General features: G+C 39.9%; 2 protein-coding genes across 2 annotated transcripts in view; both read left to right on the plus strand.

Moving 5' to 3' along the window:
• The window catches only part of zfr2 (zinc finger RNA binding protein 2), a gene marked incomplete at its 5' end in the record, with an annotated part of 30,887 nt that extends 23,212 nt beyond the window's left edge, over window positions 1-7,675 (plus strand). Inside the window, 5 exons of the mRNA XM_079996573.1 lie at window positions 2,126-2,214; window positions 2,993-3,088; window positions 4,382-4,493; window positions 5,305-5,402; window positions 5,906-7,675. Coding sequence (XP_079852699.1) covers window positions 2,126-2,214; window positions 2,993-3,088; window positions 4,382-4,493; window positions 5,305-5,402; window positions 5,906-6,085 — 575 coding nt within the window. The 3' untranslated portion in view covers window positions 6,086-7,675. The remainder of the gene's footprint in view (window positions 1-2,125; window positions 2,215-2,992; window positions 3,089-4,381; window positions 4,494-5,304; window positions 5,403-5,905) is intronic.
• Window positions 7,676-8,360: 685 nt separating this feature from the next.
• On the plus strand, window positions 8,361-21,664 carry matk (megakaryocyte-associated tyrosine kinase; the record flags this gene model as incomplete). The annotated part of the gene is made up of 13 exons (XM_079996585.1): window positions 8,361-8,402; window positions 10,112-10,225; window positions 10,411-10,526; window positions 10,988-11,207; window positions 14,159-14,252; window positions 14,508-14,573; window positions 15,025-15,124; window positions 15,382-15,466; window positions 15,757-15,830; window positions 16,441-16,636; window positions 18,005-18,091; window positions 20,890-21,082; window positions 21,603-21,664. 13 exons carry the CDS (start codon window positions 8,361-8,363, stop codon window positions 21,662-21,664), a joined length of 1,449 nt encoding a protein of 482 aa, XP_079852711.1.
• Between the last annotated feature and the right edge of the window lie 4,736 nt (window positions 21,665-26,400).

The following is a 26,400-nucleotide window of genomic DNA, read 5'->3' on the forward strand; positions in this document are numbered from 1 at the left end:
TTTTTAAATAACAACAACGAAATTGAGAAATGTGAAATTTAACCAAGCCTTTATATCTTGGTTCAAGCAAAAATGGTTAATGCACATTTATTTCTTTGGCCTCTTCTGTCTTTGAAAAGAAAAAGAAAATTCTATATATATTAGACTCACCCATTCATTTGTCCCACTGTTTTCATTTCCCCCATTATTTACAGTCCCTAGGTTGTTTTTCTTTGCTCCAGAATCTAAAGCCGGGCTCTCCGACCTTTCTGCGCCAGAAGAGTGTGTGTTTATCCATGAACACATGCTCAGTTATACCTTTGCAAGAAATTTTGACAGAAACTGATAGTACCTTATAAGCAATGCTCAGATAATGCCCAGGGATGAGACTGCTCCATATTATTGGTGTCACTTGTCGTTAGAATTGAGATTTGGAATTATTAATGCTTCTTATCTTTTGTATTTCACACTTTCTGAGCATTATGGGATTCTGAGGTCCAGCGACCTCTTACTCCTTTCTCTCATCCCTGCAGCTTCAAACAGCATTATCATTAATGATAAGGTGTTTGAGTGTCATTATACCCCCACTCCCCCTCCCACAATGGTCAGAATCAAAATCATTTGAAGATGAGATTGATGAAACCATTAATATTGCTCAACCCATCATTTTTTATGATGCAGACCACTTATAAGATCATTATGTTGCAAACACTCCTCCACCTAACGCCATGAATGTTGCCATTTCCGTGTATTTTTCCCCATTTGGAAAACATGGCAGAAATGTTTTCTGTGCCTTTTTCTAATTTTCTTCTGTTTTTGTTTGGGTTTGTTGATCAGTTCCCTGACTCCTAGATCACCAGACCTGGGCAACATAATTGCTATTCTGAAGTCCACACTAGTGTTATGACCACTAAGAATGCTAAAATGCCAAATGTCAAAATCACCCATGTTTATTAAGCTTTTCAATGTGGGAACTCTTGTCTGAAGGGAAGAATTTTCCTTATTCAGCATCCCCGCTGTTTAGTGGCACAATAAATATGGGTTGTTGATTCTAAGTGGTGCGGTGGTGTTGACCTCAGAAAGGTGTTTTTATGCATTACCCTGTAACAAACCTACAGTACGGTACTCTCTGTTATTGCTGCAGTAATAGTGGCGTGGGGAAAGGCCCTCAGCTTATCCTGTGTAATATTATCCCATTACACCCGACAATAATGACGATTGGGGAGGGGGAAAAAAATCACACTTTGAGGGTATGAATGTATTTTTGGTTAATGGAAAAAGTCAAAGGGTTAAGTAAATTTTAGGCTGGATTCTTTTTTATGCCAGAATATGCAGTTTTAATTTTATTTTTATTTTTTAAGATAACCTACTGTTATTTGAGTCTGTTTGACTACAGCATCTCTGGATTTTGCTACTGTGTGCGAGAGATTTCATATGAATGAAAAAGCTCCTGAAGTAGTAAGAGATGCTAGGTGTCCTTTACTGCTGTACCTTTATCAACCAGGGATCAGTTTCCTCAAATCTTAATGGCATTCATTTGACCTTTTTTACAGCAGGACAAATTAGGTGCACAGAAACTGATCGCTGATCGATAGCTACCAATCATGGTTCATACTTTGGGGATCATGCCCGAATTAGTGCATTGCTTTAGTTAATTGGTCAGCAATGATGGTCAATTAACACTTCAATTTACAAATTAGCCTCCAGAGCTCAAACAGAGCATGTAGTTGCATTGCATGAATAGATGTCCAAGTCTCAGACATGACACCTACAACAACTGGCATGTCTTAGAATCTGATATATTTAAAAAAAATGTGTTTTATACCAGTTCCTTGTATTGATCTCCACCTATTTCTAAGTCCATGTTCAATTGCTTCCATTGATTTTTCTTATCGTCCTTCATTACTTCCTTGACTAGAAATGGGAACAAACAAGGAGAGTTTTCTGGTGACTATGGAAATATAATTTTTTTAGTCGTATAATACATGAGACCATTTCTAGTATAAATACTAGAAATGTTTTGCAGATCTCGACCCTGGTCAATCAATTCCAACAAGGTATTGTGTAACTTGACTTGAATCGCACAGATGAGTTTGTTGTTGACTGGAAGCAGCAGGAAGTGATGAGCCGGCTTGTGTTCTCTTAGGCGTGGCTGAGAAGGAGCCGACTGATGTCCTGAACAAGAGGAAGTGCTTAGAATACCTGGCAGCTCTCAGGCACGCCAAGTGGTTCCAGGTAAATGCAACATGACCATGCTAGACTCTTGGTAAAGCGTAAGTGCGAGACAGTTGGCGAGAGGGGGAGTCACATGAACCAACCTTCATCTCACACCATCTTACGCTTTCCTCCACCCTCCTCCCCCCTCTCTCTCCCTCCCCCCTTTCTCTCTATCTCTCTCTCTTGCTCTCTCAATTCAAAGGAGGCTTTATTGGCATTGGAAAGAGTCGTTAACGTTGCCAAAGTGCAAGTGTCAAATTAAACAACAAAACAAGAAAAGTAAATGTGCACACATACAAGAATAGCGAGTAAGAAATAACTTCAATTAGAATATGAAAATGTACAGTTGCAGTTATATTTAGTATTTAATTGTTTAAGTGTAGTAGTTAAATGTGAACACTGCAAATTATTCTTGTCTTGTGTGTGTGTGTGTGTGTCTCTCTCTCTCTCTCTCTCTGTTGCCAATTCTCATTTTCAACTGTGCAGTATATGGTAGCAAACAAGTTAAAGTACATTTAAAAGAGAAAGCTTTATACAAGAGTAAGGACAATATTACAAAAAGTATGAAAAGTAAACGGAGACAATTGTACTGTTTAGGGTAAAGTAGGCATCTTCTAGTCACTTCTTTTGCTGCACATGAAGGCCTTCGTAATTATTTTCTCTACCACTGTGGTGAATCCATTTAGGACACAAAAGATGAACACTGATGATATTGACATTAACACGGTCAGAAAATGTGTATTAATATGAATACAATTACTCTTTGCACTTTTTGACAACGTGTATCTTCCCGTAGGCTCGTGCCAACGGTCTGCAGTCCTGTGTGATCATCATCAGGGTCCTCAGAGATCTGTGCCAGAGGGTCCCCACCTGGGGCAAGATGCCTAGCTGGGTAAACCACCTTCCCCTATTCTCCATCTTTCCTTCCATTTTTCATTGAGCAACTTCTTCTACATTCCTTTATTATAGTATAATGAAGTTATTATTTTAAATCGATGTAATACGTTTTTATTTAAAGCAGCATTCTGTAACTTTTGGTATTTGCGCTCCTACGGTTTCAAGTGCAATCGCACTTTTACACCGGAACTCGGTCCAGTGTCCGTAAAGGCTCACATGCAGAGGGTGAAACAAACCCTGTGGTGCAATGAAACGAGAGCTGGCGTGCACCGGCTGCACCACTGGCCTGTCTTGCCCGTGCCATCGGGGAGGTGGAGCAGCTATGCTTTGTATGAGCATTATTAACGGACATTTTGACCGGCAACTTTAGAATGAATCTTTATTTTCTTTTATTAATTCTACCAGGCAAAAAAAATTGTAATTACCGGACATCAAGCAAGTGACGTAGTGCAGTAAAGTGTAACGCGCTTTTTCCATGGTTTCGAACCAGAACACAGAAGTTATATAGTGCAAGGCACTATGCAACACATAGTTACATACAGGCTCGGGGTGGTTGGGGATAAAAGAGGTGCCATTCTCCATATTACAGGTCAGTGTACCACCAAAATGGCTGTTATTTTAAGGAAAAAGAAGTTACATAGTGTTGCCTCAATTTATTTTCTATATTTAAATTTCAATACATTTCTCAATTTGCCTTCCCTTTAACTAAGCAATAAAATGGAAGTCTTCATATGAAGAGCTATAATGATGCTAAAACAAAACAATAATTTAAATAATGAATGATAGATAAGGATAGTGTTCTATGTTTATCCTGACCACTCACTCACTCTCTGACCTCAGTACATTGAAGTGGTGACACGGTAAATATGTTCTGAGTGGACTCTAGGGTTCGCATTTTAGGCTTGCAGGGAAGGTAAATTGATAAATGAATTGAAATTTAAGGTTGTTAACTCACCGTGTAAACAGCTAGAGGTAGAACACTGAATGGTTAATACTTTCTCGAGTTTTCCTCCAAATATCAAGGGAATTTCAAGCTAATTTGAGAAATGTTGCCGCAAACAGATGCTAATTTGGCAGCATAATGTGGATTTTTATTATTACACTACCATAGGCCTATGCTTGGATAGTGACATGAAATGAACAAAAAATTTAACTGGTAATTGCAATTACTGGTATGATAATTAATCGTCACCTAAAATGTCATTCTCATCACCACTATGGGAGCAACAATCCATGACTTTTTTTTGTACATAAATAGTTTGTTTCATTGGTGGTTTCCTCCCTCCAGGCCATGGAGCTGTTGGTGGAGAAGATCATCAGCAGCGCCACGGGTCCCCTTAGCCCTGGGGAGGCCATGCGCCGGGTCCTGGAGTGCATCTCGACGGGAATACTTATACCAGGTTTGTCATTTAAAAGAAAAAAAAAAATTTGGGGACAAAACAGTGTTACAAAAAGTGCTTGAGTTTGGAGAAACGGTTTGTAGTTGTAGAGAAATTATGAACTTGTGGAAAACGATTGGGCTCGAAAAACAATTTGAACTTTGAAACACACACACACACACACACACTTCTGTGTGCAGGTGAAAAACATTTGCAAGTACAAGACACGGACTGAACTGAAAACCCAGATTTCACAGCCAAATTTTGACCTTGTCTACACCTTAATGGTTATTGACAAATTAATATAGTGTTTGAATTATCCAATCGGAGAGCGGACGTGCGCTACTTTCTTGTACACTCAAATTCTAGCAGATATACAATAATATTTTTCTTGCAGTGAAATGCTGAGAGTCCTGGCTTGTCTTCCACTTTTAAAAGGTGGAAAAAGACCAAAGCTATGTGAACCTACCCCGATACTTTTACATCCTCTTTGTGGCCAAGGACTTGCCTTTCTGGGATCCCTTCTGCTTTTACCCCCTGTACTCTTAGAAGGTCACATTTGGACTTACCATTTTTTTTGTACACTTCATATCACTCTGAGGCCAATTTAGTCTTTATGTCAAAATCAACATCGAAAACAATTTCACTGTATTTTTACAATGACCACTTTTCTAATTCACTGTGCGCCCCTTCTATGAAAACGTCTCGTGTAAATCTACATCCATTTTCAGTCGTGTTTTTTCAATAGAAGTTATTTTCTTCATCGAGACGTTATAATTTTTTTCTTAACCACATGTTCTCAAAGTTGTTTTTCTCTTTTGCGTCGCTGCAGATGGACCAGGTTTGCTGGATCCCTGTGAGAAGGAGCCGACAGATGCGTTGGAAAGTATGAGCGGACAAGCTAGAGAAGACATTACTGCCAGCGCGCAGGTACATTTCTACCTCTCCCACATGGGGAGTTTCTGCCCAGCTCGGCTTTGGTCAGGCTCTAATTAGAATGTTAAATTAGCTTGAATGGAGCAAACATTTAAGCTTGAATTTTATTTTTTTGTTTTTCTTATTTTAACATGCGTTAAATAGTGATATCACAGGGACTAATCGCATATTATTATAATTTTTTTTTAACCCAGAAGTCAATAAAACCCTGAAATACCTGATAAACTGCACAGTTTGGGACCATTTCGTATAAAATAGAAATTATTTTTCTAAAAGGAGATTACATTTTTTTAAGGCTTGAACAATCTACCTCATTGGACTGCATGTAAGCACAGTGAGATTCTGCAGCAGAGTGGGAAGTTTCTCAACAGTAAAGCTTTTAGCCAGATTTTGCCATGAACACTTAGAAATGATGGGAACAACATTTTAATAAGGTTTGAAAAATGGATAACCAACTTTTTCCTTACATATTTATTGTTGTTGTCGTCCCCCCCCAGCATGCTCTGCGGTTGTTCGCGTTCAGACAGATCCACAAGGTTCTGGGCATGGAGTCTTTGCCGGCCTCCAAGGCTGGCACTCGCAACCGCAAGCGCCGGCGTGACCTCAGTGATGGTGGCGAGGGCGATGAGGAGGGGGATGGTAAAAAGGATAAAAAGGAGGATGCTACCGACGCTTGACCCGCGACTTGTTCACTAACGTAGAGACTGGTAGAATGTCACGACTTTAACCTTTTTACTTATCTTGAAAATAAACCTTATCACACAGGTATACTTACAGTATAATGAATATAACTGAACTTACTTTGTTTGTGGCCCTTGATGCGAGGGGAGAGGATTTCCGAGGCAGAGGGATTGAAGTCGACAAACCTGTACTGTGATTCCTTCTCACGTGTGGTGATTTTCAGCAGATGTACTGTACTTAAAGTGTGCTATAAAAACAACCTGCTTACATTTGTCTCGAAGAGGTTCAAAATAATGATTGCATCATTCCAATTCTTGAATACTTGCACACTAGCTACTGATCATCCCACCCCACCTCCAGGTTACATTAACAAGTTTACCAGCCACCGTCAACCCAACCCTGCCGTTCTTGTTTTTTTTTATTTATTTGTCGGATACTCTGATAGGAAAGTCCTCATATACATTGTGTCATCTGCACTTTTAGCTTTATTTTCAGCTTTTCTCATAGAAGAGTTTGAATCCCTACTGCTTCCCAGGCCAGTTAATTTGTCTCACAGGCAAGAGCCTCTGCACCAATGTAAGTTTGTGTGTATGCTAAAACGATTTTTTTTATGTTTTAAGGGGAAAACGATGGAATTGTAATTTCTTTCTTTGAAACAGTTTTTTTTTTTTTTTGTTAAAAGATTCCATATGTTATGCAGGTACGTGCTGGGCTTTTTTTTTTTTTTTTTTTTTTTCTTTTTTTTTATGGTGCCTAATATACAGTAAATTACTCATTAATAATCAAATTAATGGTGTGGTGCTGTAAAATTAAACAAACGGGTGTATCTGAAAAGTATTTTACTCACTCCCTTTGCTTTCTCTCCCCGCTTAGTAAAACTACATCACGACTTCCAAAAAATACCCCAAATTAATCTGGCCATGAAAAAATGCCTGCACGGAAATACTCGCTGTGCAAGATCCAGTTGCACTATTATATATAAAGGCTTTGGTGGAACTCTGGAGAGAAATGTTGCTTATGAGAGTCTTCTGTTGCACAGTGGAGCATGCTGAGGGAATGAAGCACTTATGAAATGACTATGTTACTATAGGCAGCCAACAGGATCTCATCGTTTAAACCGAGCAATCATTATTTCAGAGTATCGTTAGCAGAGGAGACAAATACATTTTAGGCAGGAAAATGGATGACTGAATATCTGCTGTATCGATCAAGGGGTTACTATTCTGACTTTCTTCCCTGTGCCTGCATTGTGTTGTGTTTTTAGAGATTTCATTAAAAAGACTGAAGATTGAGAATGGAGGACATCAAGTAACGTGTTACTCTTTCATGCAATATTTTAATGGTCTTATTTCTTAAAGAAGTAAGATGGAGGAAGAATTGCACAACTCTGACTTTAAGGATTATGTGAGAGTTAATGTGGCGTTTTAAGTTGATTTATTTTATTAAGAACCCGGTTGACTTTTTGTTTTAGAGGGATGCTGTAATGGATTTTGTATTGTTCAAATCAAGTTTGAATGTGATTGCATATTATTTTAATGTCTTTGTAGTGTTGCCTACAATTTAAGGGGAAGAATAAATGCTTTTGAACCAGATTTCTGTCTACAATGTTCAATTCATCATTTTACCTTTTGAAGAGTTAATTTCTACATACTTTATTTGCCTATAAACTGCCATGTGGTTTAACGTGTAACGCAAACTGACATGTGGTAAATATCCAAAGATTTTTAAACCTATGTACTATAATATATAAATAAAACATGTAAAACAATTGAGGGGAAACTGCTATTATGGGGGAAACCCTGTAATACATTCGATGACCTCTAGAGGGTCACGGACGCGTAGTACAGTACTTTGAAAGCGCGAAATTATTATAGCCGCTATGGTTTCAGTGTCTTGTTTTTTTTTTTTTAATGGGTTTTTCAGCCCTTATTGGATTTGTTTTGTTTTGTGTTTTAAACATGCACGAGGGCATCATGGATCACTGCACTGTTTTCTGAGTGTGATGGTTCAAACGTTAGGTTACGGACATGGGACATTCATCCGCGCCTCGTTGGGATCTTAATATACTACAAGGAGGGATAGACCAGTTGAGACCCTCCGCCCTAAATCAAACGAGTCTTGAGTGTTCGTTTGTTGTCTGCATGTTTTCCCCCTGTACGAGTGACGTCACGCGTGACCATTCCTACAGGCGGTTAGAACGTGACGTCACCCGCTCCTTGCTTTTCGCTCGCGGCCGGAGGGCTCCGCCGTTCAGCCGCTCCGAGGGAAGTGATGGAGTGGGTGGCGTCGTCCTTCGCTGCATTCCCCCCCCAGGTACAGCGAGACGGTGAAATCCTTTTGTATGTTGGTGCGGCGCGTTTACCGTCTATGTGGATCAGGGGAGACACGGTAATGGCTCTTGTGGCAGCGCTGGTTCCGCTCATCTTTATGTTTCACAGGTGTAGCCTCCATCTGTTTTGAGCGTTGGCAATCCAGAGTTCACCCTGCACCGACTCCTGCTTATGGCAATGGTATGTACTACAGTGTCAAGAATTTAGGCCACAATAATGTTCCAGTAACCTGTTACCAACTTTATTCCAAACAAGTGCATTAAGAAGTCTACTCGATATTGAAGTGGTAATCCGTGAGATTTTTCTTTTTTTCTTCTATTTTATATGTATTTTTTTAAGTCATTCAGTGCGTTCGTGTTATACATGTGCTCCTCTATGTTATGTTGGTGTCGGGGTCCGCCTTTCCCGGTGGGAATTTAAAGCTCGGCAACGCAAGTTAACAGTCAGCCATGGCGAATTTGACAATGCGACGTAGCTGGCCGTGGTCAGTTAAAGGAGACCTAATATCTAACCTCTTGGATCTAATATGCTTTTCCTTTTTTTAATTTTTTTCGTGTATATGTAATGTTTCAATGTCTGATGTTCATATTAGAAGTGGCCAAAGTGTCAGATAATGAGGTCAACTAATGACAAAGTAATCCCTATGAACAAAAGGTTTTCTCCAATGCACGAGCTGACGTCAGCTTGTCACGGATTTCTTTATATGGTCGTCCGATCCGCTGTGCGTTTCTCCAAACAAAACTAATACAGTTGTGTTTTTTATTGTAGGTGCATATATTTATTTTATTTATTGTATTTTATTTTACGATGTTTACACAAAACAAAAAAACCCTGGTGCGGTGCCTCCCACAAGCCTGGAGCCACCGGTCAGAATCAGTCAGAGTCAGAGCAAACTTTTAAATGAGGCCGTGGTGCTCGGATTCAGCAACTGGATTTCTTATTTCTCGCCACAAATTTGCTCAGAAACAGATTTTGGTGGACTGATGAGGTGAAATCATTGAACGTTTACCAAGTAAATAAAACGGAGCCTGGAGTAAAGCTCAAAGCCCATTGGCTCAGAACAAGGGGCTTTGCTGCTCATTTACAATTAATGCTACACACACTGAACCAGCCCGTTTTGGAACAGTCCATGTTTAGAGGCATGTTACAATGGCTGGAATGCATGGTCTTGAGTGGTATAAAAAGAGACTTATATTAACGTGTGTAAAGAGGGGCATAATAGGTCCCCTTTAATTGCCGATATTGATGAATATTTACAAAATAGAACAAAAATGATTCCCACCACCTCAACTGATCTGAAATACAGATCAGTCGTCATTCAGAATAAGGCAAAAATTTGAAAGTTTGTGAGGGTAAACCCGGATGTTGCGGAAAAAAAAAGTGCCACTTTAGAATGGAATTCTGGGACTTGCAGTGTTATCCTCACAACACACGACTTGAAGATATGAAATGTGTCACTATATTGTAGGATATCATAGTTAGAACCTTTGTTGAATACGTGATCATGGGATTTTTGAATTTCATTGTTATTTTAATATTTTTTTTTCATACAAATAAATGGCTGTAGTCATTTACATTTTGAGAAATATCTTGTAGCGAGTGATCAGGGTTGAAAAACATTATTTGAAACACATATTGGGTTTTTTCTTAAATATGATCACTGAATAGTAACTTACATGTATTCCGTTCTAGACAAGTTGGGCTGCTGGGACACAATGTGTAGCCAAAGGCGACCAGAGGAAGCCCAAGTCTGGTGAACTGGTTTACCGTAAAGGAGACATCCTCACTATTTTAAACACAGACATGGTACCGTCATCAAAACCCCTTTTTTCAACAAGTTATTTACAAACTAATGACATGGAAATGATACATGTATTTCCTAGTATCTAAACATGTATCAAAATGAATAGAACAATTGTTCTATTAACATGTATAATGTTGAATCTAATACTATATGCTTGGAATTCTCCTCGTGCTGTTTCATTTTCCAGGAGAAGGGATACTGCAGAGCCAGACACAATGTCACAGGAGAGGAAGGACTCATAATATCGGCTAATGTGAGAGAAAGGGCGGCGATACGCAGAGACTCCAGTCTCAGCCTCATGCCGTATGTCTTCTGGACTCAAGTTTAACCTAAGCTCCTTCTTTTAGCTTTCAGCCAGCAAAGTAGGAACTGGTGGACCAGTAGATTGGGCATACTGTACTTAGACTATTGAAGTATTTTGACACTCACTCAAAGTCTTCTGGTTAAATAATATCAGCTCTTTATGGACAAATGCTGCATGTTCTCAGTGAAATTAACTTCCATCAGTAAATAATTCGATTCAACTTTAATTTGTGCACATTTTGCATTTCATCTTTCGGAATCCATTATTTTTTTTGTTTTGCTGTTCTGACGTCTCTTTTGGGAACATGATAAATGTGGGAAACGTGATTGCATAGTGTTGATGTTAGCTCATACTGTAATATGCTTGAATAGACAAATCGACATTATTTTTCATTCACATGTGGAAAACAAAAAGTCATATCATACCAGTCATCTAAATGTTTACTTATTCTGGTTTCCAGTTGGTTCCATGGGAAGATTTCGGGCCCTCAGGCGGTGAATAAGCTGAGGCCCGTGGAGGACGGTCTGTTCCTGGTGCGAGAGTCCGTCCGCCACCCGGGAGACTACGTGCTGTGTGTCGGTGTGTCCGGAGAAGTCATTCATTACCACGTCATCCATCGGGACAAAAAGCTGACCATCGACAACACGCACTACTTCTGCAACCTGATCGACATGATAGAAGTAAGATCAGAGTCTGGACACTTGGGAAACAGTCCAGGTTCTGGTGCTGACCCCGAATCCCAAAATCAAATGCATGTGTCCTCTGTCTGAAAGTTTTTCCATGTTTTATATTCAGAAGAATTCTTTATTGAACTAAATGTTTTTCTACTATTAACTGACCAGAGAGATGTCCAACAATACAATACAATTCTCCTCACATTGGTGCAACTTACATTAATATGTTAAATTGGCTTGTCTTCTGTGCAAATAAGGCAGAATTCAATACACCAGTCCTTACTGAGTGCTGTCACAATCATGACATTGTAGACAATTTCATTGTCTCTCTTGTTGATTTAATGCCACTATCATGGTATAAGCTTGTAAATAAAATCCTATAATAGTGTAATAATACACATCCATCTCATAAAGAAGAGACGTTTAGTGACATTGAACAGTGGAACATAACAACTTGGGTAGAACTTGGTAAATTTGCTCAACCCAACTGGTGAAAATGCACCAGTTTTATTCATTGCATTTCTGACATTGGCTTAAAATTTGCCCTAAATTTGAATGGAAACATGATTGTGGAATTTTAAACAATTTTACCAAATGATAGTGATCACTTCAAATAATTGTGATCAGGCGATTATGTAATATTTGTGACAGCTCTAGTCCTTGAATTTCTAGCCCTGAAGCCTTGTCTTATCTTTCCTATGTCTACATTTTACATATGTTTTTGGTCCAACTAGTGCTTAACACAATTAGAAGGGGCCTGTTCGGCAAACCTCACCTTTTCAGCGCTTGTGCACATAGATTTGGGTTTCTGATGAGTGAAAGCGCACAAACTGTGCAATAAGAACCCAGTCAGTTTATTGTGAGCTTTCTGTTCCTGACAGACATGTCCTAAAACGAGTCGTTTAGTTTTGTGGCTTGGTGCTGCGTAGCATTAAGACACATTAGAATTAGAACCGCCCCCTATCTGAGTAACTCCACCCACTCCTGGAGCGCGACCAGCCCCGCTAGCGTCAAAGTTAATCATGGGAAGTGCTCTGTTGACTGCAGAGACCAGCACAAATCTTGACCAGCACAAATCTTTGAAAAGAAAGAAGAAGTAATACCAACTGTCCATGACGGAATTGCAGACGAGGGAAATGTACGCGTTTAAAAATAAATTCCGCTGTGTGTTTCTTTCTGTGTGTGTGTGTCCACAGTAGGACCGTACTGTACAGATCGCAGCGGTGCGCGATCCGCTCCGCGTTTCTCCAAACAAAACTGTAGATGTATTTATCTTATTTTATTTTATTTCACCACACTTCCCTAATAGGATGAAAAGCCCCAAGCCCTGCCATATCCCGCGCTACTCCAACTCCGCGCTGCTCTGGACACCGCGGTGAAAGTCAGAACCAACTTTGAAATGAGGCCTTGTAGATCGAATATGAGTGAAGATCCAGCAACTGGATTGCATATGTCTCGCCTCAAATTTGTTCAGAAGCAGATTTTCATGTACTGATCAGGTGAAATCAGTGAACGTTTAAAGAGAAATACAACAGAATCTGGAGTAAAGCTCAAAAAAACCCATTGGCTCATTGGCTCCTCCCACTGAAACCACCTGTTTTCAGCCAAAAGCTTTAGAAACATGTTCTGGGGACCTCAGAGACCTGTATTAACTTGGTGAAAAGGAGCACAATAGGTCCTCTTTAAGATTTGGGCTCACCATCTCACGCATCACCACTGGGAAACTATATTATATATGTCCGTAAAAAAGGTTTGAAAACAGCATTCCTTCCATAGTTTATCAGCTTCTGTAATGGACTTGGGATACTAAACGGTTTGGAGATAGAAGTGACAGTGACAGACCAGATGCTCCCTTATCAGAGCACTGCACATGGCTCCAGTGGTGACTCATTGTGGCCGACTCTGCCCTGAGAGAGGAAACGGAGCGATGATTTTTTTGGGGGGGGGATATTGAGGCTGTTGATGCTTTTAACTCTTGTGCTCCAGTCCCATCACTTATTATATTTGGATATTCCCGCTGACAGCCCACTGGTGTTTCATTTTAGTTTTGCGAACGTGGAAATGTAAGCGCTTCACTTAAGTTCTGAACTTATATGCAACTATGACATTTAAAGACGAATCCACAAAAAATCTTGATTTCATTCACCATTGTGAAACATTTTTGTTAAAACACTTAAAACATGCACTCATTTCTGTAATATTAGTCAGTCTGCCTTTCATAATTATTCTTCAGATTTAAAAAAAAAATTTTGATTAAAGAGATCTGTTTAATTCTGTGCCAAAATATAATATAATATAATATAAGATAATATGATATAATATAATGTAAGGGGACACACACAGACGTGGCATGTGTGTGTGCATACATTTGTTCGCTTTGACATAAATACCAATTTGATTTTCTTTGGTTTGCTGCTGTACTATTAAGAGACAGTACTATTACAAACAAATAAAAAAAATCGAACCCATTATTCCAATTATACCCATATACTACACCCAAAACATTTCAGAATTTAAGTCCATCAATAGTCCCCCACCCCCCCCACCGCACCCACCCACTTCCACTGGTGACTGTTTTTCCAGTGAAAACTGTAACCATTTTCTTTCCTTCTCACTTCTTGTTTTCAATGCGACTTTATATATAAAGAACAGTATTATTATGCTAGTAATGATAATACCAACATTGGTATCATGGACAAGTGATCCTCTGAAAAATGGCTTGAATATACTTTATCAAACAATTTGTTTTTTCTTTGCATTCATCAATACAGAGCACCAGTCAAACTTTTTTATTTTTTATTTTTTTTTCCACAAACACATTGTTCCAACCGGAACTATACATTTAAATTATAATCAGCTTTAAAGACAAGGAATGGATGTGCTGTGTGAATTCCAGACGCGGTTTATCGCTTAATGAATCAAGATGAATTCACTATATAGTCTTGTCCTCTTTTCAGTTCTACTCAAAGAACAAGGGTTCCATTGCCACCGTTCTTCTGAAGCCCAAAGAAAAAGAAGGAACCAAGTCAGCTGAGTTGGAACTATCCAAAAGTAGGTTTGGTTGAGACATGAGACCATGCGCTCTGACTCCCGAGTTGAAAAAGAGGATTCTGTTTATAGGATTCTGTTTCATAGCTTATTTCATTGCGTCAAACGATGGATAAGTCAATGAATCATTCAATGAAGCGGTGACAGTCCTAATCAGTCTATCAATCTGTCTTTCCATTATTAGTAGATTGAATTATTTAATTCATTGAGGCATTTTAGGATTTGTGCATACATCTTGTGCTGACATCTCTGTTCCAGCGGGCTGGCTGCTAGACATCGGGGGGCTAACTCTGGGAAAGACCATCGGAGAGGGGGAGTTTGGGGGTGAGCTTCTACCCAAGTACTCTGTTTTAAATCACATCTCATATAATGGTGTCAATTGTGTGAATAAGCAAGAAACAGGAAAGAGAAATTGGGGAAACGCAAAGTGTTTGTATATTCACTAATTATGTTGACATACAAATGATTTGATATGGCCTACACACCGTAGAGTAGAGCGAGCAAACAGGAATAATACAATAACTAGAAAAATGGAAAATTGTAAATGGTGTATATTTTGCATCTTTGTGTAAAAATATCTGTATGTATATCTGTAGACATACAAATATCAGAAACGGAATACAACACCTCAGGGGCAAATTCACTTTAGCGTTACCCTGGGAGAAAACTGTAGGCACAAGGGAATCATTTCAAAAATTCAACACCTGTAGTGTCACAAGCAAAGAAGCTCTTAAATGGTTAAACAGTTATTTTACAGAGATGTGTGTCTCCCCAGAGGTGTACGAAGGGGACTACATGGGCCAGAAGGTGGCAGTAAAGAACATCAAATCTGATGTCACAGCTCAAGCCTTCCTGCAAGAAACCACAGTGATGACGTGAGCGTGAAAACAGTTCCTCTTCAACTTAAGTGATAGAATGGAATCTTATCATCACTCACAGCTTTGTGCATCGCTGTTGCTTTCAATGAAACAATGCCGGTTCAAACCCCACGATGGAAATAGATGTTCAACACACTGGATTGGACTGATTGGACCCTGTTAACACTATTCTATACGCTGTGTATTCTGTTTTTGTCGAGCACTTCTGTTGTCTTGTCGTGTTTTGTTTTGTTGAGCGACACTCTTTACTTCAGAACGTTCCAGCATGCAAACCTGGTGCGGCTGCTGGGGGTGATTCTGAGCAGTGGTCTCCTGATCGTCACAGAGCTGATGACCAAGGTAATGTCAGCGTGGATCCTGAGTGATGTGGGTCTAGGTTCACCTCTGGGCTTTGCTTCAATCTTGTAATAGATCTATACCATCTTATAGTACATATCTAAATTCAATATTAAGACAATGGTCAATGGGATTTAGTTTTAAGGATATGTGGGATTGTGTGAGTGTCGCAGCACCAAAAGCAGGAAGCTTCTTTACAATTCCTCTTCTCAACTTCATTTTCCCCTCGTGTGTTTGTGTATGTGTTTGTGTACTTGTGGGTGTTAATGTGTATGTGCATATGGGTGTTGCAGGGCAATCTGGTGAATTTTCTTAGGACAAGAGGCCGGTCAGTTATCAACACCGCTCAGCTGCTCCGCTTTGCATTGTGAGTCTCTTTGGAGAGTGTGTATAATAAGTGGAAATATTGTGTGTTGATACAATGTGAAACTATGCGTTAGGTGTCATAACTGCAGACACTTGTTGATAACAGGACTACTAATAATGATCATTTAAAAATAATATTAACAATAATAATAATAAACAATAATAGCCTTTCTTTGTATAACACCTTTATACACAAAATGCAAACCAAAATTGCGTTTTCATTATTAGAAGGCAATGAAATAGTAATAATAAAAAGCTTTTTCAATAATTATCTCTTATTGAATTGGTCTGAAATTATTCGTCTTTAACTACTTCTAGCAATTCTCTACTAATTCTCTAAATATATTCTGACATTTTTCATTGGATTGAACAGTGAGAAATTGAAGCATCACTATTGTTACTACATGAATACAATGCGTGTGTGTGTGTGTGTGTGTGTGTATGTGCGTGTTTGTGTGTGTGTGTGTGTGTGTGTGTGTGTGTGTGTACGTGCGTGTTTGTGTGTGTGTGCGTGTGTGTGTGTGTGTGTGTGTCTGTATTTGTCTATGGATCCGTATTTATCCGTCTGCCTGTTTATGTTGATGTCTGCCTGTTTATGTTGACGTGTGCAGAGATGTGTGTGAGGGGATGGAGTATCTGGAGTCTAAGAGGCTCGTCCACAGGGACCTGGCAGCTCGTAACATCCTGGTGTCTGATGAGGGCGTGGCCAAGGTCAGTGACTTTGGCCTGGCCAAGGTGGACTGCAAGGCCTCGGACGACGCCAAACTGCCGGTCAAATGGACGGCACCAGAGGCTCTGAAGAAGAAGGTGAGTTTGATTAACTGCTACTGCCAACTGCCCCTTTCAATAAAATTTGTGTAACCTATGAAATAAATTCAGCCCACCATTTGTTTTGTATTAATACAAAGCTGAAGGAAGTTATATCATGATTTATTTAACTAATGAAGGAAGGAACATCTGTGTGTATGTATGTTTGTATGTATGTCCTTTGATTATCTCGACAACCATTTATCCGATTTTCTTTATACTTGGCGGGTGTGTTGCTGGGGACCCAAGGACGTGCAATGTCGAATTTGGTGCAAGTTGGACATGACACGTGTAATATTAATAAACTTTGAATAAGCAAGCGAACAGCGAGCTGTTCCGTTCTGTGCAGAAGCAGGGCAGGGCTTCAAGGCTCTGCGACTGAGTCACTTGTTTTTCGCAGTGCAGCCCGTTCCGAACAGTGCAGTAGGGGTGGGTGGTACCACAAAATTTGGTTTTGATCCTATACCAAGTAATTCCAGGGCCAGTATCTCCCTAAACAAACTGTTATTATTTGTTTTGTTTGGAGAAATGGTGAACTGGGAGGCGCAGCCGATGGCATTCATTGATTGCGTTGCCGGTGGTGTTGCGCATGGGCGTTCACTTAACGTGCGTGCGGAAAGGATCTCCCGTTCACCACGCAGTGACGGGCACCAAGCAAGCGCGAGATCCCTTTTTAGGTGTCGATCCTATTGACGCTAGAATATGTCTTCAAAACGAGACGTAGTATCGATACTTTTGGTATTGTTTCGCCCACCCGCACAATGCAGCCTGCTCCCAACAGGACTGTTTTGAAAAGACACAGCACTAGTGAAGTTTTAACACGCATATGATAGGAAAATTAAAAAATATGTTATACATATTAAATGTAATTATATGATTATACACTCAAAGAAGGACCGAAAGAGACGAAAATGTGTGTGTGAAGAAAGTGGAAGACATTAGTTTAGTTAATTCATTGCACATTAAGAAATACAGGATGGAAAGTAGAACAATGAGGTAAAGGGGGGAGAAAAAAGAAAAGTTGATACAAAATGCAGGAGAGACCAAAATAAACCTCATGGCTTATCAAGTAGCTTTCCCAAGGAATTACAAAATATATATACTGTATGTATCTATATATAATCATTATTGAACCAACTACATTACACAAACCTATTTAAATAAACGAAAAACAAAACAAAACAGCATCTAAATTGAGCATTGAGGATGGATGGGGAAGGAGTGAGATAAAGAGAGTGAATTAGAAACATCAAGAAGAAGGAAGATGAACAACATTCTCAGACTTTGGTATAAGTTTGGGACCGAGATATGAGTAAACATGAACAAAGCCTCATTTTCTCTGTTGTTGTGTGCATTTGGCTTGTCTAGAAGTTCTCTACAAGGTCAGATGTGTGGAGCTACGGTGTACTTCTGTGGGAAATCTTCTCTTATGGTCGACAGCCCTACCCCAAGATGGTGAGTATTGATCAATGTGCCAGTCAGCTATTTGTTCCTTAAACTAGCTGGACTCGCTGACCTGTTGCATGGAAAAACGTAGTTATTAAAATCTCAAAACTGGAACGAATGAAATAAAAACGTATTAAGAACTTTCTAAAAACAAAAATTATTGCTAAATAATTATTGGATAATTATTTGAAAAAAAAAAGTTGAGTCACTCTGACGCAATAAGCCATTTATTATTATTATTATTATTATTATTGTTATTATATATACACTATATACACTATATATACTATATACACTATGTACTATACACTATATACATCTCATCTCATCACCGTTCTCAGTCTTGTTCCCGTAGTCTGTCAGTATTCACTACTCTAGCGTACGCAATGGCCACTCCTCCTTACCGTGAAATAACACCGGTCCTCACTTACCGACCAATTCGCTTAACGACCTGGTCCTAGGAACGGAACTCGGTCATTAAGTGAGGAGTACTAGATCTCCATATAGATCTGCAGGTACATGCGGGGGGGGTAAAGGGTGCCCTGCCCCATGGACCCCTTGTTGCCCTTTTTATCAGGCACTATTTTTTTTTAAGTGTGGATGGGTATCGAGGTAGCGGATTGTCTGGGCAAGATTTATTCATGAGGAGCTCATCATGAACCTCGCACCTCGGCCCACCTGCAATGTGCGCACAGTGGCTCCGCTGTTCTGCTCCGTTTGCCCAGAGCAGCAAAATGCCTAGAAACTGAGCTTGGGGGCCCATGTGCCTTTTTTTTTTTTTTTTTTTTTTGAGCACCTGCCCCTCAAAGTCGCTGTACGGGACTGTAGAGCGGGGAACTGGGACCCGATAACCAGTGGTTACTCGACAGCTCTGAGCGGAGAGGGGAGAGCCTCCACCCCTCTCTCTCCCTTTTTCCTGGCGGATTAAAAAAATTAGAAAAATCTCTGTCACCAATGTCAATCACGGTCGATTGAGTCGATCGCCGATAGATGGAATCGATCGCTGGTAGACGATTTAATCGTAAATCTGCCCAAGCCTTGGGTGGGGCCAGCTCCCTCTGCCTGGCTCTCACACACACACACGAGGAGACCCTGGGGACGCATGGTGAGTGCAGATTGGGTCCCGATCGCCCTCTCTCCATGTGCAGAAAATAAAGCAGTGTTAATTCTACCCTTCATTTGTTTTAGTTTTTCTCTTAAAAAAACAACAAAAAAAAACAACCAATAAGAGTACCGTTAAAGTACCAGATTGATAAACAGTATCAGTAAGAGTGGTAGTACCATTCAAATCTTAATGATACCCATCTCTCCAAGTTGTACCACATCCCCACACTGTTTTCAGTTGTTTTATTTGGATGAACAGGGCAATCGGGGCGTACGGAGAACGGACGATTTACATAAAAATATATTTATGATTCTCCATATTTATAATTCCTCATTGTAATGTTATGCCTCTGCATTTTTGGGAGCTTCTATCTGTTTTATCCTGTTATTGTAATGCACATTGGCTGACAAAAAAAATACGGGAAGAACGGGAAAAATGGGAGAGAAATTGGTTGAGCTGGTCATTCATCAGCAACTCCAGTATTTTCTCCGGGGAAAATTTCAAGATTGGCTGATAATTATTTAAACTCCTTTACTTTCCATCTTTATGCAGATGATGAACATGAGCAGTCTTCCATGTTTTAGGAATTGGACCTGTGGTACTCATAGGGTTAAATATTTGGGTTCTGTGTTCATCAATTAAATAAGCTGTCACTGTAATTTCTCCCACTGATTTCTTTGAATCAATATTGCCAAGAGCATTCGTAAACATTTTGGAGCAAAAAAAAAAAAAAAAAAGAGTACCATCAGAATCACATTTATAGAGGTGGGTGAGTCCAGGATTTTGGCACAATCAGCACCATCAGAATCAATATTACAAGACAAATGAATGGCAGCAGAGAAGTGATTATTGAGGTAAAAGCTGCACAGATTTCTTTGCGGCCAGTTATCAAGCAGTGGGCTGTATTATTGTGGGCAAAGAGGTCCTACTGTGTGCAGATAGTGATGTGATTCAGCTTTTCATACAGCAGCCGTACAAATAGCAGGTAGCAGGATTTATCATACAGCTACACCACCTCCCGTGCCAGCAGTGAATTTGTTTGATGGAGTCAGTGAGTGTGTGTTCAGGTATGTGCACATAGGCTAGTGAGGCAATCTTTGTGGAGGTAGGGGGAAGGAGATTATGCTACTTAGAGAACAGCTCTGTGTGACACGCAGTCTCTCTGGAAATCCCTGCCCCCTGTCCATTGCTGTATATTTTCTTTTGGTCAAAGAGTAAATTAGGTCACTGTCTAGCAGTCTAGCAGGATTAGGCAGCATTCATTTAATGGACACCAAATGCTGGACGACCTGCTGAATGACCTCCTTATGTTGGGTGTCCTTTTAAATGCTGATGATTACCTAGTTACCACCCATTAAAGATGTACAAATGTTGAAATATTTAGGGAGACTCTCTAAATGTCATAGAGAGGGTTAAAGAGAATGAAAGTGCTGAAGGACCTTGTGTCTATGTGAATTTGGCTTCACCGAGGGTGTGCTTTTATCACAACTTGAGCCGTGATTGTGTAAAACGATGAGACAGCCGGGAAAAAAAAATGAAAATCGATTAATTGTTTTGCAAATAACATAAATATATTCTTTCCACTGTTGCATCGCTGCCTCTTCTTTTTCCCCTTTTTTTTTTCCCGCCATTCTCTGTTCCTTTTGCGTCACCCCTCCCACCACGTCTCTTTTCCAATTCCTGCTCATTGCCCGGCTCACAGTCTCTGAAGGAGGTAAAGGAGAGAGTGGAAGAGGGCTATCGTATGGAGGCTCCAGAGGGCTCTCCTCCCGCTGTTTACTCACTGATGATGAGTTGCTGGGAGAAGGATCCATGCAGGAGGCCGTCCTTCCGCAAGCTGAGGGAGAAGCTGCACAGAGAGCTGCGGAAGCACAGCCTGAATCCTGGGCCCGACTGTTGGTTGCCGCGTCAACATCCAGATGCTGCGTCTGGATGTTGACATTGGTCCTTCTTGGCATGGTGAAAATCTGGCAATAACTCAGTGGTTTTCTTTGACCGACGAGGTTAACGCGCCTTGATGCGGCATACCTGGTGTCTCCAAGTCCAACCCCAAGACTGAAGCAAGCTTTGATTGAAAGACGCTGTCTGCATCTGGTCGCATAATACAGCGCATTTAAACCCGTGCAGTGGTAATAACATAGGGAGGATTTCAACATTGTTTAAGAGCTATACTGTACAGCCACTGCTACTTTTCTGTATTTTCCCGAAGCTGTCTACAATGTGGAAGGGGGTGCATGTGAAACTCGTCGTCCAACTTGACAATCTCATCTCCATGAAGAATTCAAGACAAAAAAAAATGTCACGCCAATCCTTCTGCATTGCAGTCGGTGCAGTGTAACTAGACTTCAACATTCTCCTCTGGTTTTTTTTTCGATCGGATGAAAATGTGTCGTCTCCTCGATTACGTCGGTTCAGATGCCGCAGAGACCCTGGCTGTACTGAGAAGACATGGAAACGGAGACGAGGGGAGAGTGTAGATCCTGGATTAAATGTTAGATTCCCAGAATTGTCTTGTTTCCAAGGGTAGTTGTCCAGCAATATTCCTTATAGGAATAATAATGTAATACGTGAAATAATGTCATACGTGAAATCACAAATGTTACTGCCTGTACACTGATTTTGACACGAGAGAAAGAACAAGGCGGATGACGTTGCGAGGTGTTTTAACGCAGGATGTACAAAAGTACGGCTTTCGATTCCATAATGGGGATACAGTATAAACCTTGTGATATCCAACACACCTACTATGAGGAGATCGGGTAGAGTGGATATACAGGACCTGAAAACGTGTAAAAGAACTTTGCTTTCACAGAGTTCTTGTGAAATAAGTAACAGGATCGGCAGGACAGATCGTTTTGTTTCCATCCTCTGTTGCAGACCCTCTACACCCAGAGACTGTTTTCCTAAAGCCTTATGGCATTTTTATTATTCTTTTTTTTTAAAGACAATGGACAAAGATAATCTTGGTCCAAAGATTTTCTTGGGCCTGATTTAAGTATTTTTATATCTCTCTGCCACCAACATGTACACGGACAGATTTAATCCAATCCGTTTCAATTTATTTTTGGATTCCTGGGCTAGGTCAGTAGTAAATATTCGGAGGAAAAATGTGCTTCTTTTTTTGAGTTTACTAAGATGGGTTTGGGAAATTAAACAATTTGGGGCTACTGACAATGCTCTTGAGATCTTAGGTTCATTTCAAGTCATTTTCAGTATTTTTCTGCTACCTTCTTCGGGAAAATGGAATATTGCGCTGCTGTAGATCAACTCCCGCAGCAGACAAATGCGCTGCAGTTCAGTTTGACTGAGCAGCTGCCCATGCATACGCTGAATTTACTGATGTACAACATTACTATTTAACTACAGGGTGTTGAAGCACTGATATTTAACCGTCTTTCTCCTGGAATGAACATAATGATACGTTATTCATAATGAATAATGAATGAGGATACTTTCTATTCAAAAAAGCCATTTTTTTTATTGTTGTCATTTTGTCAGACCAAATTAAAGATGTGACAGGATTTAAGTCCGTCTACGGTTGGTATTTGTCTATTTCTCCAGCGATGGGCCTCAAATTGAAGTTTGATCTTCTCTGAAGCGTGGGTTCCCCATGTTGTTCTGATCCTCTGGATCTGCTTTGGGTCCTCCCGAGACTCTAATAGGATGAAAGGCAGTTTTCCGAAAAAGGATTTAGAGAGGAATCAATTTAGAAAAAAGTCTTGACATATTAAAATATCTGCCCTCTTGGTTGTGGTTTGTGCGATTATTAAGTGAAGAAAAGGTTTTATAACCTGACCAAAAGATCAGGCTTCCCTTCTTTTAGTTCTTGGCCGGTGTGATCTCTTTTTGCTGCAGCGGCATTAGGATGAGACATCTGCTCACGTGTCACGAGACATTTGTAGAATTTCTTATACCCTTTGAAGTGCGTTTCACACTGGTGTCATTTAAGAGCTTTAAATACTGGATACAGGAAGGACTGGCAACCAATCAGCTGTCAGCTGGCGCTTCCGTTTGACCACTAACGTTGAGGAGATGGTGATGAAGCAAACTTACTGGGCTTTTACAGAGTAACTCAGCACTATTTAAATTTCTTATCTAACACCACCTCACTTGCAACATCTATGTTGAGTGCATGCAGAGAGATCTCTGCATTTCTTCCACACCTTTCCCATCCTGCTTTTCCCAGTGAAAGCAGGATGGGAAGTAATTTGACGCCTTGATACGAATTGATAACAGCAATTTGCTCATCAACAGTCTTTTACTTTACACTTTATTTCCTCTATTTCCTATAGTGGCTCATTAAATTAATTCAGGAAGAAGATTTATATTCTGTATATCAACACAGTATATACAACATATATGCAACGATATATACAGTTTACTCTCCTATGGCCAAGCTATCCAAGCTTTCTGGCTGTCCATGTGATCAAGCATAGGATCTTAATATTTCTGTACATTTAGACGTCTCACTCAACTCACGATTTTTTCTAGCTGTCATGTCAGTGAATTGTGGCCTCCACCCAACCTCCACCAAGGTCATTGCCCCGTCAGTCTCAATATCTATCAATCACTATCTATTCTAATTGAGCACCATTTCCCTTAAAAAAAAGTGAATTAGTGAGTTGGCCATTGCAAAAACTATGTTTCGTTTACTCAATTTCACATGCAATTTGATTATTCTAATTGAACATAAAAAGATGATTTGAGTAACTAGAGAATGTTTGTGTGACCAGTCTCATCTCTGGGGTCAAACTGGGGGGTCTGTAAAACGTGTCACGGTTCCACGAAAAAAAATCCTGAAATTGTATTCTTGAAATACAAACAATTTTTTGCTATAACTTGCCACAAAGTGATGCATTCTATGCAGAGAAATACACATATGATATGAAGGAAAAAAAAATCCAAATCCAAATCTTGGTGGTGTTAAATTGGATCCTCGAACTCTGCCAATGTTTGCATTAGGCCTAAGATCCTTTTCCTGGAATAGAGGAAAGCATCTGTTGACATTCACAGAGCTCCTTTTCTCTGCCTCAGCATTGCTCCAACCTGTTTAAATCTCCTTCCAGGCTCCAGACCTATGTTTAACTTCAAAAAGGATCATTTGTCCTAAGTAACTTAATTCATCATCTTATAATTATCAATTAACAGACCACTACTGTGTAACCCATCCTATTAATAACTCATATTATATTGCTGTTTTTACATAATATGATCTATATTTGATGTTTGATCAGCGCTCCCAATGTGCTCTCTAGAGTTTATAGGCGTTGTCTTGACAAATTGTCTCGTAAATCATAATGATAATAATAATGATATATAATAATAAAAAACATTGGATTTAAATAAATATTGAGTCCCAGGATTCCAATGAATGAATGAATGAATCAATCAATGACCCAATCAATCAATCAGTCAGTCAGTCAATCACAAAATGTAAATCTTTAATAAAAAATACATTTTAATATATTTAATTCTTTGTAGATGGGCTTATTATGGTTGTTTTGGCTGCCGTAGGGGGATTCCATTAGTCTTAAGACATGATAAAGGACTCTGTGGTGTTGGCTAGGATGCCAGTGGACATCTGCAAAGCAGTATTAAAACTCTTTTATGGAGCCGTCACCAACTAGGTATATGTAGGATGCCAAAGAAATGCAGAAACTAATTGCAGAATCAGGAGGACGTTTCCTTCGCCTAGAAAGGTCTTCACCAGGAGGGTTAACTTGGCAGAGGTAGCCGAGCAGGTGCAGCACACTTTGGCCATAGCGTTCGACTCCCGACTTGTAAAAAGCTTGTTAGGATCCCATTTAAATCCGTAGGCAGACGGCTTTACTACAAATAGAGGAGAGACACACGGTGGTGTTATCCTTACGATTATTCCCCCCATCCCCGAGGACCCATATCGATGGTCAATAGCGGGAATGGGAAATATTTGGTTTAATATGTTGTTGAATGCCCCGCTAGTTTGGTCCGGACAAAATACCTTTTTAAAGGAATAACCAGTGGCGCACCAGACCAAGTGGAGTTGGAGGTAAAGAGCGAGTGCGAGACAGTTGGCAAGAGGGAGAGTGCGAAGGGGGAATCACGTGAACCGGCCTTCATCTCACACCATCTCACTCTTTCCTCCACCCTCACGTCACCGTCCCTCCACCCTCCTCCCTCTCTCTCTCCCTACCCTCCCTCTCTCTCTCGCTCTCTCTCTCGCTCTCTCTCTCTCCCCCTCCATCTCCCTGTGTTAGCTGACATAGCACATTTACGCGTTAGCAGCTTTTGTCTCTAATAGGATCTGGGGGATTTACATTGTCATCTGATAAAACTAAGCAGCTTGATAACTACACTGCTCCCTCTTAACCAATTTATACTCAATTAGTATAATGGGGAAACAACAGTAGAAGGACAAAAATGAATTAACAAAATCATGAGAGGATCATTGAGCACCTTACACTATCATTACCCTCTAAGCTTGCAGGCAGTGAGAGTCCCTTAACTTACAAGTCCATTACAGACATAAAGGATTTTTTTTGCTGCGGTGTGAATATGAATCCATGTGTTCCCTTTCCCTCGATGGGCCGATTTTGAGTTGCACATACCTTATTATCATTGCTGACCTGTTTTATTAATTGAATATTAAAGCACAAAATTCCCAAGTACTAATTATTATAAAAAATTATAAAGGAATAAATAAAGAAAATATGGAGGCGGGATAGCCTGGGTTCTTTCCCAGACTTGGGTTTACCTGTAGGCATCTTTGAGCACAATAGTGAAACCCTAGAGGATATAAATAAAATTACTCCATAGGGACTTGCTATGATGATGATGATGATGATGATTATTATTGTTGTTGTTGTTCTTATTATTGTTATTATTATTATATATTCTTTATTATCATCGTCATTATTATTATTGCTATTATTGTTATTATTAATACTACTACTACTACTTCTAATAATAATAATAATAATAATAAACAACATGTTGCATCTGCTCATGGAAAGTTAACAGTTTGCAGTGTTGGTAGCATGAGGTTGACACTTCCTCTCTCTCTCTCTCGTGTTGACCTGCTTGTAAGCTCATCCAGCTATCGCACGCAATGTCTTTCTAACAATAACACCAACGCTGCGTGGCTCCCGCTTACCTTGGTCTTAGGGCTTTCGTTAGCACAAGCGGCACAAGCGTGCACCGTCTTTTCAGTGGTAGGTATCACATCTCCATGGCA

The sequence above is a fragment of the Zeus faber genome, assembly GCF_960531495.2.
Source record: "Zeus faber genome assembly, chromosome: 1".
NCBI classification, from domain to species: domain Eukaryota; kingdom Metazoa; phylum Chordata; class Actinopteri; order Zeiformes; family Zeidae; genus Zeus; species Zeus faber.